Source organism: Sus scrofa, chromosome 8 (assembly GCF_054392235.1).
Source record: "Sus scrofa isolate SSC_HxYL_T2T_F1_AM1 chromosome 8, Sscrofa_HxYL_maternal_Yorkshire_Landrace_v2.0, whole genome shotgun sequence".
NCBI lineage: Eukaryota > Metazoa > Chordata > Mammalia > Artiodactyla > Suidae > Sus > Sus scrofa.
The window spans coordinates 134,242,052-134,254,732 of record NC_139390.1 but is presented as its reverse complement, the minus strand read 5'-3'; the positions used below and the strand labels follow the sequence as shown (position 1 = coordinate 134,254,732).

The window sequence follows — 12,681 nt, the reverse complement described above, 5'->3', positions numbered from 1 at the left end:
ATCAATAGCAAATGAGTTCACAGTAGCATGAAAGGTTTTATAAAGCAGAACACAATTTATTGCAAATGAATAACATAGATAAGCAGGAGTTCTAAAAGATTTGGATGTGGTGGTTAATCAAGGCTCCAAAGAAGAGTAATATTATTTTCCCCCATTTCCACTTAAAGTTACTAGAATACTAAAATATATATTTAGTTTTAAATTTATTTAAGCCACTAATTTTTTTTTTTTTTATCAGTGTCTGGTTTATGCTCGAAGCTTAGTGTCCTCTTCCATTATGTCTCTCACCACAGTGGGTATCCATAATGTCAAAAATTTGTTATAGTAAATACTCAAGAAATTATTTCCTAATTCCCTTAAGCAATGACATGTAACAGCCAATCAGAGTTTCTTCTCACTATGAGATAACTAATATTCTTAAAGACAGCTGAGAAAGTCAAAAGTCAAGAAACAATTTAAATTGCCTATAACATTTGAGGGCAAGCTCAGGACATTAGCTTGCCACTGAACTACAAATTGAAGAGGAATTTTGGACTTTACATGAAATAAGAAATTATAAAATGAAGGCTTCAGCCATTGTTACCTATCTTTAACAATTGGATTTTGGGTGTATTTTTAACTAGAAGCAGGGGGATTAAAATGATCGCATCTAAAGGAATAATTAAATGATTCTCTAATGATTTTAAATTATTCATCTAGCTTAAAATAAAGTCTGAGAAGTTACTACATAGATAACAAATCTTATGACTCATCTGCACTATCATTGGGTAACTATTACATATACTTAAGGTAACTGGAATAATTTCTGGATTGGGACTAAGCAGGTAGAATTGAAAAAAGAAAGTAATTTGCAAAGCAGAATTCTGTATAATCAGTTGAACTATTTATGATTAATATCTTTTCCATTAAATGTTAATATATCCAAGAGGATCAATATAATTACATTTACCTCTCCATTGTGGAGGTATCTTACAGAGATAATCATTGAAAAAAAAATCTAAGTTTTGGTGACAATTAAAAAGAAATATGCATTAAAATTCACTTTGTGAGCTACCACATTGAAATTCAGATCTAATCATTACCTTAATTCCTTCCTTTTCAAGTTAATATTTGCAGCATTGATTTCCATTATTCATTCAAAAACTATTATCATTTACTTATTTAATGCTGTATTTTAGTACTGGGAATACAAAAATACATTCAGGTAAATGTAGGAATAATAATTTGTTAATTATATAATTTAATCAATATATATCAGAATCCTGAATAATTAATTCCACCTCAAGCCTCTTTTTAAATAGGAATTACATTAGGCCATTTATTACATTTTTTTTCAATTTTCACCTAATTTTAGTGACAGAGGGTTTAAAATGTGAATATTTTAATATGAATAACTTAAGCAAATTTTTCTTTTTGACATTAACTAGTGTCTGTCTCTGCTGTATAAAATGTCATGTTTTCATATGATTATATCATCTCAGATACTCTAGAAGGAGTTTTAGAGCATGTTTTTTCCAACCTTGGGAAGTATGTTGGAGTTTCTTCTATAACCTCTCCATGGGGATGGGAATAGAGCATGGAGATTGACTTAGGTAGCTGAACTGTGGATGAAAAAACAAGGGCAAGAAAAGTGAATGAGAATAGGTTTAGAAGACAAATAGCTCTTCCTCTCAATTTTGCTGAAGCCTGGCTGTGATTATTGGTATAAACCAAGATAAGTCAAATAATCAAAGCTAAAAATTGCAGTGACTTTAAAATAAATTGCCGGGCACTTGAATTGAAAGGTCCTTTTGTTTGATTTAATGCAGTTGAGTTCTGAATGTATATCAAAGAAGATGAAGAAATTCTTCTTTATAAGCCCGTTGTCCCTACATTTCCCCATTAGTAAATTTTAGGCGACTAAGAAAAGATGAGTTAATAAAAATTATTCATTCATATGATTTGTATTTATACTATGATTGATTTAATTTTAGCATTAGAATATTAGAAGGGTTCTCAGTAAGATATGCAGCTTATTTCTCTGCTCTTTGCAAGGAATATGCCTAACCCAAGCTGGAAAAATATGTACATATACTCATATATGTTAATTATGTGAATAATTCATCCTGGAAACCCTGTTTCATATAAAGAGTAACTTCCTCAAGAAGTACCTATATGTTAATTTCAGGATAAAACCAAATTTAATGAGCTGATACTCCATTCAAGGCAACCACAATCTACCTCCAATCACTTTTTTAAACTATTTAAATTTGAAATACATTTTCATTAGCCACTGCTTCGCTCATTCACACTGTTTCCAAATAGGTGTACTCATGATCCAATAAATCTGCTACCTGCATTTCTAATTGTTTTATTTTGCTTATGTTGATTTCTCTAATTGAAGTCCTTCTATTTTCTTCTTCCCCGTCTAAATTATAATAGTTTTACAGATCTACCTCAGTTTTACTTTCTTAGACTCTTTCTGCCAGTGTTTGTTGCAGACATGAAAATTCAGTTTATATGAAGTGAAATGCCACTGCGGCATTTATTATCTTTGTGTCCTTGGGCAATACATGAAAAATCTCTGTGTTCCATATTTCTTGATAATAATTGGAGATTACTGCTATCAGTAATATCACAAGGGTTGCTATGACAATTAAATTAATGCAGTGAAAATAGAAACATGCTGCAAGTGTTGCTGTTCTTGCTGCTGCTACTAATGGTGTAATTAGTAGGCTTTTTGGAATATACTACTACCTTATATTGTTTCTTAGGTAGAATTTAATCTCTTATATGTAGGTGTCATATCTATCTAACTAGATTTTAGCATCTTTATTTAAGGCTAAATAAAATATATGAAACACTTCCTTGACATCCTAAATTGCTTTATAAATTGCATAGTAGGAGTTCAAAGAAATTTGCTCAATCAACAAATTAAACTATTAATGAAAGACCACACAATGAAGGAACATCCTTGTACTCCTATTTGTCCCTATGGTTTAATCCTATTTTCCTAAATCTCTCTTCGATCTTTTATAATGGATTTTATTTTATAAAATTTTGCTTATTTCCTATCAATAAAATTACTACAGATGATTTCTCTTTATGTCACATCCATAAATGTAAAATAAATTATATAATAAGGTGAATTTTAAATAGTTCCTGAATATCATCAGAGGATTTTAATAGCATTAATAGATACATTTTTAAATCCTCATAATGCACAAATTTTAATAGTTAACTTATGACTGAAATAAAAAGTGTACTTATTGTAGATTATATGGGTTCTACAGGACTTCATTTATTTATAATAAAGCTAGCACTAAATATAAAAAAATTGTATGTAATAAATTATGACATTTGGCTAAACTTATACTCAATTAACAAAAAAATTAACCTTTAGGACAATGCTGAGAGTTTTCCAAAACTTATAAATTCTGGCCAGCAGGCAGGTATAGAAGAAAATATGCTTAAAGAACTAGGATTGTGGTGGAGGCTGGGAAAGAGGAGGTAAGGAAGGAAGATGGAATAAAATTTTACAAAATGCAAAATAAAAACAGCATGAATAATAAAATTTTCTGTCCACTTGGCAGCATTTGTACTTCGTTCAGTGGTATTATTAGCAATTGCATAACTTTGGGGAATAGCTGGTTATAAATGTTGCCTCCTTCTTTTGGAAACTATTTCTCTTCATTCCTACATGTTTTCCAGTTTTAAAAATCAAGAAATAGAAATTAAAGAATATATAGAAGTATTGATAAATTTAAGAAACAGTGAAAAGATTATGATAGTGGTTGGTACCTGGGGACTGAGTGTTCTAGGGAAAATTGGGTCAGAAGACAAGTATTCCTCACTCTAATCTTTGTAATAAGTTTGCTTTTTGTTTTTTTGTTTTTTGTCTTTTTGTCTTTCTAGGGCCGCACCTATTGCATATGAAGGTTCCCAGGCCAGGGGTCCAATCGGAGCTGTAGCTGCTGGCCTACACCAGAGCCACAGCCAACGAGGGATCCAAGCCACATCTGTGACCTACACCACAGCTCATGGCAATGCTGGATCCTTAACCCACTGAGCAAGGCCAGGGATCGAACCCACAACCTCATGGTTCCTAGTCGGATTCGTTTCTACTGCGCCATGATGGGAACTCCTGCAATAAGTTTTGAATTTTAAAATCACATATGCATATTAACTTGATAAAGCATAGATAAAGCACACTGTATGAAAACAAAACATGGACTTGAGCAAGCCAGGTAGGTTGCTTATAATATAAGCTGGATCACATTAAACTGGAAGGACAAGATAAGCCATCTTTGGTACCTCCTGACCCTTGGTATCTTCCTTTTGACTTCTTTTCTCCTTGTTCCTTCACAGTTTACTCTTCCTTCTATTGTTCACAATCTGACATATTAACTCATGCAAACAAAATGCATCTTCCTAGAATACATGAATTTTCAGAATGGTCATATTTCTCAGCATAAAAGACTTGAGAAAATAAAGGCTTTAAGCAGCAGGAGATGGTGATATTCAGATTGAAAGAATTAACAGCTATAAGAACAAATATTTCCCTAAGAAATATATGTTCTCTTACACATAAAATATTAATATTTTACTAGGCAAACATTCTGACAACTTTTAAAAATTGATGTACATTTGATTAACAGTATCAGTTTCAGGTGCACAACATAGTGATTTGGCACTTTTAGTTTATACACCATTAAAAGCTGTTACAAAATAATGGATATAATTCCCTGTGCTACATAATATATCCTTGTTGATGTCTATTGTATACATAGTTTGTATCTCTTAATATCACAACTTTAAGACCTTTTCCCCTTCCCTCTCCCCGCTAATAACCACTATCTTTTCTATATCTGTAAGTCTGTTTCTATTATGCTATGTACATTCATTTGCATTATTTTTTAGATTCTACATACAAGTGATATCATACAGTGTTTGTCTTTCTCTGTGTGACATCTTTCACTAAGCATAATATTATTAGGTCCACCCACATTGCTGAAAATAGCAGAATTTGATTTACTTTATGGCTGAGTAATATTCCATTGTGTGTATGCGTACATACGTGTGTGTGTGTGTATATATATATATATATATATGTATGTATGTATTTACCATATTTTCCTTATGCATTCCTCTTATAGATGGGCATTTGGTTTGCTTCCATAAATTGGCTATTATAAGTACTGCTGCTTTGAACACTGGGGTGCATGTGTCTTTTCAAATTAGTGTTTTAATTTTTGGGGGGGATATACATCCAAGAGTAGAATTACTGGATGGCATGGAAGTTCCATTTTTAGTTTTTGAAGATCCCTCATACTGTTTTCCACAGTGGCTGCAATAATTTATAGTCTCACTAACAGTTTGCACAGGTTCTGTTTCCTCTATATCCTCACCAACATTTTTTCTACAACCTTGCCAACTTTTTCTAGATCCTCTACAATATTAATAGATTTTTATTTATTTTTCCCCAATTGTTAATGTTCTTCCCACAATTTAGTGTTTTTTTCCCCTAATTTAGTTAACATTTCCCTAATTTAGTTAACATTTTTATTACCAATAGTTTGAAATCTTTATCTGGTAAATTATTTGCTTCATTATTTTTTCAGGGTTTTCTCTTAGTCTTTCACTTGAAAGTAGTTCCTCTGCCTCTGTGAATTTAAGTGAAACAATTCCCTTTTGCAGTCTTGATGGTGTGATTTTATCTGGGAGCACTTCTATTCTGGCTGCATGGGCCCAGGGCCTTTGGTGTGAAAGCTACATTTGACATGAATACAATTCACTTCTTTACTTGTAGTGTGCTGGCAGCTCTCACCTTGTTAGGAAATGGAGCTGGAAATGGAGGAGCTAGATCTGGGGCCAAGTGTGAAGCAGGACTTCCCCTCTGTTCAGTGGCAGTTACCACCCTATTTGGGTGGAAGTTTGATCCCAAGTTGCTGGAGGAGGAGTGCTATGGGTAAGACCTGATTTGGCTCTATTACTTTCAAGTGTGTGTTTTTCCCTTTCCCAGCATCCCTACACCATGATCCTTGCCCCAGAGAGGAGGTCTGCAGAGCCAAGTGAGGTCTGTGTGGGCTTTCAGCTTATGTCAGCCATAGAAAGAAGTCTGATGCTCTGCTTTTACAGGCACCTACAGCTCCACTCAGAGTCAGCCTCTGAGGCAAGTCTCCTTTGTTCCTCACAGCCAATCACCATCCCATCTCTGCTGCTCCCAGCCCTGTTATAGAGTCTATGTGCGGAAAAGGCTAGGCTGCATGGCCTCTTGCTATGTATGGGGAGGTGGGGGGTTGGGGGAGCACACGCATGAGCTGTGGTGAGGTGACCACCATCAGAAATGTGGGCTGCTTCTGAGGCATTAGTTGAATTAGTACCCAAAGTGGCCACTACCATCCCACTGGGCTCTGTCCCAGAACCAAGTCACCTGGGGCCCATGGTCTTCCCTCTGCCCCACTCTTACTCATGGCCATCCCAGTGCCTCACTGTGACATGGAGTGAGCCAGGCTCAGGTGTGTGGTGAGGCTGTGACAGAAACCTGGCAGCCACTAGGGCAGAACTCTTTCTGCCCCTCCTTGGGGGCAAGGTTTTGAACATGTTGTTGCCACAAGTGGAAACCAGGCTTTCCACAGCCCTTCCATTAGTCCCATCAGTCCTCCAACCAGCCAAGTGGGCTTGTCTCTCCCATGTAGGACCTTAGGAGTGGGCATCCAATCGGTAGCTCAAACTGCTTATTCCCCAGGCTGGGTGTCTTGCCTGGTGTAATCTCCCTTTTCATGAGTCTCCTCCCAGGGGCACAGGTCCTGACCCAATCATTTTTCTTCCCATCTTACCCAGTTACGTATATATCTTTCTTATAGCCTTGGTTATACAGGAGTCCTTCTTCCAGCATCCAATTTGTTTCCAGTGAGGATTGTTCCATATGTAGAGGTATTTTTGATGTTTTTGTCATGGGATATAAGTTTAGTTTCATGACCTCTTACTCTTCCATCTTGTTCTGAACTCTTCGGCAATTTCTGAGTCTATGAAATATTTAGTGATTTGAAATTATTTAAACATGTGACAGTGCATGCATTCATAATCTCCAGAAGTTATACTTGTGTTTATATTGTGTTGACCTGCCAAACATTCAAAATTACATAGGTCAGTAAATAGATGGGTAGATGATAGAAGGTTGGATTTCATATGCTTGCAACTTTAGACCTAATCTTTATCTTTGTCCACTCTGCTCTGTGCCTTAGGATTTTCACTTGCATTGACTCAATGGGCTCCCTTACTGTTTATTTTCTCTAGGAGGAACAAGGGCAGATTGGAGAGGCAAGAATAATGATTTTGAAATATTTATATCCCTGGCACCCAAAATCCATAGAGACTCAGAAGTCTATTTCCCTTGACCAAAAGTCTCAGCTCATGTCATTTAGGTCTCATGCCTATTAACAGAATCCTTTTTTTTAATTTTATTGAATTATAGTTGATTAACAATGTTGTGATTATTTCTACTGTTCAGCAAAGTGATTCAGTTCTATATACATATACACACATCCATTCTTTTTCAGCTTCTTTTCCCATATAGATTATCACAGAATATTGGGTAGAGTTACCTGTGCTATACAGCAGATCCCTGTTGGCCAGTCATTCCGTATCAGTGTGCATATGCCAATCCTCTTTGTCATCAGATTCTAATAACTATTCGTTCCCTTTTCAGCATAAAATGTTAAAGGAGCCCCACTGTAACTAAGCCTGGAGTTCTGCATCTTCCCTTGTAATTGTCTTGCTCCAGTGTTGTAAATATGTCTTTCTGACAATTCTTCTAAAAGTGTACTAATTTGAACATTCCATCTGTTTTCTCCTGGAATCTTAAGTCCAATAGATGGATGGAGAGTTCTTAATCAGTGGAATTTTATTTTTAAATCCCCATTATGTCTACACCAGGTGATATTTCTAATCTTTTAATGCACTGTCTAGCATCTGACTACTGTATATGTTAATAAGCATAGCATTGAGAGGAATGCTTAATAGCCATTTTGTGTTTATCAATTATCAGGCATACATTAGGAGGCTTGAGCTTAGATAGATACTCTAGTTATCTTCCTTTAGAAATGAAGAAAGTAAGACTTGCAAAGGTTAGGTGATTTTCTCAAGGTCACGCAGCTGGTAAGTGGGTACAGTGAGATTTAAACCAAGGCAGTAAGACCCCATACTTGTAACCACTATACACTATTGTGTAATATTGCTGTACTTTACTAGATAAGTATGACAACAGAATAAAATTAATTAGAGAAAATATTTAGTACAATGTAGTTGACTACTATAGATGTCAGTTAATGTTGACATTTCCGTGTGAATTGAACTGTAGTAATAGAAAAAAATAGTACACTTTGAACAACTTTTAAAAGAATTGTGAGGCACTGTTTCACACAGTAAAACCACATACATCAATGGTATAATATTATTAAAACTAAAAAATTGTAACTGATACTTAAGAAAAATCTATCCATATTTTTATTTTATACTTTAAAATACAGTATATTTAGGGCCCATGGCAAAACTAAATAATGCATGTCATATTTTTATACAGAATTGGTGATCTGCTATCATATATAGTAAGTATTTTTTTTGCTAAATAATCACTTAAAGAGAAAAATAAATCATAAAATTGAAGTCTTATGGCAGTAAGAAGTATGTATATGGGAGTTCAAAAGTATATATTTTCTGCATAGAATTCCAGTTTTTTCCTTTATACTTATTCTATGAAATTAAGAAATTCATAGGCAAAATTTTGGTGTGTTGATAACCCTTCCTAAATCATGAAAACAAGGTGTCCTCTGATTCTAGTTTTTGCTTGTTGAATGTAGCTATGAGAGTACAGATTAGTTCACAATATAGGTGTGTCTTATTTCATTGTTCTTAACTTTATTCTGCTTAGTAGGTAATGCATGTTTTACAAATTGAAGGTTGGCAGCAACCCTGCATCAACAAGTGCATTGGGCTATTTTTCTAGCATCATTTGCATACCTCATGTCTTTGTGTCACATTTTAGTAATCTGAACAATATTTCATACATATTATTACATTTTTTATGATGTTTGGTGAACTCTGATTTATTATTTTAGTTGTTTCAGGGTGCCACAAGGGCACTCTTAAAAGACGGCAGACAATAAATGTTGTGTGTATTCCAACTTCTCCACCAACCAGCCATTCCCTCATCTTTCTCTCTTATTTCAGGCCTCCCTGTTCCCTTAGACACAACAATATTGAAATTAGGCTAATTCATAACCCTACAGTGGCCTCTAAGTATTCAAGTGAAAGGAAGACTTGTATGTCTCTCACTTTAAATAAAAAGCCCGAAAGGAATAAGCTTAGTGAGGAAGGCATGTCTAAAGCCAAGACAGACTGAAAGCTAGTCTTCTTGCACCAAACAGCCAAGCTGTGGATGCAAAGGATAAGTTTTTAAAGGATTAAAAGTACTAATCCAGTTAACACATAAAGGATAAGAAAGCAAAATAACCTTATTGCTGATATGGAGAAAGGTTAATGGTCTTGATAGAAGATCAAAACAGCCACAACATTCCCTTAAGCCAGAGTCCAGTCTAGGAGCAAGCCTCTCTCTTCAATTCCATGAAGGCTGAGAGAAGTGAGGAAGCTACAGAAGAAAAGTTTGAAGCCATCAGAGGCTGATTTAAGGTTTAAGGAAAGAAACCATCTCTATAACAACAACAACAACAAAATGCAAAAGGAAGAAGCATGTGCTGATATAGAAGCCACAGCAAGATATCTAGGAGATCTAGCTAAGATAATTTATGAAGGTGGCTACACTAAAACAAAATATTTTCAATGTAGATGAAACAGCCTTCTATTGGAAGATACCACCTAGGACTTTCATAGCTAGGATGGAGAAGTCAATGATTGGCCTCAAAATTTCTGAAGATAGGCTGACTCTCTAATTAGGGGCTAATAATGCACCTGAGTGACTTTTAGTTGAAGCCAATGCTAATTTATGACTGAAAATTTCTTGGACTCTTAAGAATTATGATAAATTAACTCCTCCTATGGCCTATAAATGGAACAATAAAGCCTGGATGACAGCACAACTGTCTATAACATACTTCACTGAATGTTTTAAGCCCACTTCAGACCTATTGCTCAGAAAAACAGATTCCTTTCAAAACATTCTCATTGACAATGCACCTGGTCACCCAAGAGCTCAGATGGAGATGTGCAACAATATTCACGTTATTTCCACGCCTGCTAACATAACTTCAATTCTATAGCTCATAGATCAAGGGATAATTTTGATTTTCAAGCTTTACTAGTTAAGAAATATATTATACAAGGCTAGAGCTGCCAGAGATAGTGATTCCTCTGCTGGATGTGGGTAAAGTCAATTGAAAACCTTTTGAAAAGTGTTCACTTTTCTAGATGCTATCAAAAGCATTTATGATTCATGGGAAAAGGTCAAATATAAGCATTCACAGAAGTTTGGAAGAAGTTGATTTTAACCCTCTTGAATTGCTCTGAGGGGTTCAAGACTTTAGTGAAGGAAATGACTGAAGATGTGGTGGAAATGGCAAGAAAACTAGAATTCAAAGTGGAGCCTGAAGATAAAACTGAATTGCTTCACTCTCATGATAAAACTTTAACAAATGAGGAATTGCTCCTTATGGATGAGCAAAGAAAGTGGTTACTTGAGATGGACTCTATTCCTGGTAAAGGTGCTATACAGGTTGCTGAAATGATTACAAAGGATTTAGAATATTATATACACTTAGTCGCTAAAGCAGTGGCAGGGTTTGGGAGTACTGACTCCAGTTTTGAAAGAAGTTCTATTGTGTGTAAAATGCTATTGAACAGCTTGCATGCTGCAGAGAAATCACTCATGAAAGGAAGAGTCAATCAATGCAACAAACTTCATTGTTGTCTTATCTTCAGAAATTGCCATAGCCATCCCAGCCTTCAGCAACCACCAACCTGATCAGTCAGCAGTCATCAACAAGACCCTCCACCAGAAAAAAAGTTTATGACTTGCTTAACACTCAAATGATGGTTGGCATTTTTATCAGTATTTTATAATTAAGGTTTATATATATATTTTTTAGATATAATGCTATTGCACACTTAATAGACTACATTATATTATAAACATAACATCTACATGCATTGGCAAACCAAAACACTTTTGTGATTCACTTCATTGTGATATTTGCTTGACTGTGGTAGTCTGAAATTGAACCTGCCATATCTCCAAGATATGCCTGTACTATTATGTTCTGCTGAATTCACTATATTCAGACTAACTGACTTGGTTAGTTGGCCATATTAGTTGGTATAGCTACTATTATAATCAAGTGGAAAGTATAGGACTCTAAAGCAAATGTTTAAAGTTTTATTTACTCTAATGAGGGAAATTCTACCTTCATAAATGGCGTTTGTATGTGTGAGGAACAAGCAATAAGTACAGGAGAAGAACTTCAGAGATGGTCCAAACTAAATAATTTTGAGTCTTAGTTTTAGGCTTAGAATCATTGAAAGAGATAAAGTATGTGTTCTCAACTTTTCAGGTGATTAAAAAAAAAGTATTTAATTGACAGCATGCATCAGTTTTTCACGTTTTCAAACATTATTCATAAATCAGCTTTTTATAAAAGTTAAAAACTGAACATTTTCCTCAAGAAAAAATTAAAAAAAAAAAACTATAGTGACAATAACAATAATAAAGCCTTTTACTCCTGGGAGAGATTTGAGAAGACTTTATTGTTTTTCAGCATTAAGAAAAAACAACAGATGTTATCAAAATTCAAGACCATAGACACAGAGGGGTACACCTGCTACAAACAGCAAGACTACTCATCCTTCCATCCCCTGCCCCACCTCCCCTTACAGCACACAATCCCCAGTGAAACACACATTTTAAATATATATATAAAATTTTATAAAATTTATAAATATATATATATCTTAGTGCCATCTGAATTGTGAATTCCCTCTTGGTTTCTCCCGCTATACAGATGACGTAAGACGTTAACAAGTGTGCTATTCTAGTTCCAAACAACAGCAACTTAAACCAGGAAGGCTGAGAAGCATGCATCCTATTTAAACTCTGTAGAAAAACAGTTGAAATTCTTAGTGTCATCTATTCTAATGCTGAAACCACCTTTACTGCTGTGACAGTCTTATTTCTAGATTCTTCATGGTGGAGCCCAAGCTCTTTTTTTCTTGTTCTGTCAGCACAGCGGAAAGATGGCTGATCACCATTTTCTAACAGTCCCTTCAATTTAGTTTATAGTCAGAGAATTGAATACTTTGACTTTTTTGCCTTTTCTGAATAAGCAACCTAATTGTTCCAGTTATTCTTTTATTTGATATTTTCACCTCTTTATCTTGTTCATATTTTGTTTGGATGACATCCAGAATTCTGAGTTTGAGTGCTGTGCTTTTTCTTATTTACTGAGTGCTTCAAGTTTTGTCCCATACTCCTTTGTGTTTTTAGATTGATATTCAAATCAAGGTTTGTCTGAAATATTTTAATACTAATCTTTGTGTAGGTGTTATTTTTTTCCTTAAGTACCTTATATTTGTGTCCTTTACCTATCTTTTTCAATTGCCAAATATTCTAAAATTAATGCTTTTTCAGGACTTTAGTTACTGTTTGCTCATAATACGCTTTTAAAAAGAGATTTTTTTTAAAACGTTGGTCTG

General features: G+C 34.7%; 1 protein-coding gene across 15 annotated transcripts in view; it reads left to right on the top strand.

Annotated features, from left to right (window-relative positions):
• Positions 1–12,681, top strand: part of CCSER1 (coiled-coil serine rich protein 1) — a 1,212,324-nt gene that overhangs the window by 1,150,129 nt on the left and 49,514 nt on the right. For 2 of the 15 annotated variants that reach the window (XM_084973412.1, XM_084973409.1), the window contains one exon: positions 5,789–5,947. The exons of the other annotated variants lie outside the window; for them this stretch is intronic. In XM_084973412.1, coding sequence (XP_084829538.1) covers positions 5,789–5,814 — 26 coding nt within the window. In that variant the 3' untranslated portion in view covers positions 5,815–5,947. Of the gene's footprint in view, positions 1–5,788; positions 5,948–12,681 lie in introns of those variants that run through there. 15 annotated transcript variants of the gene reach the window in all.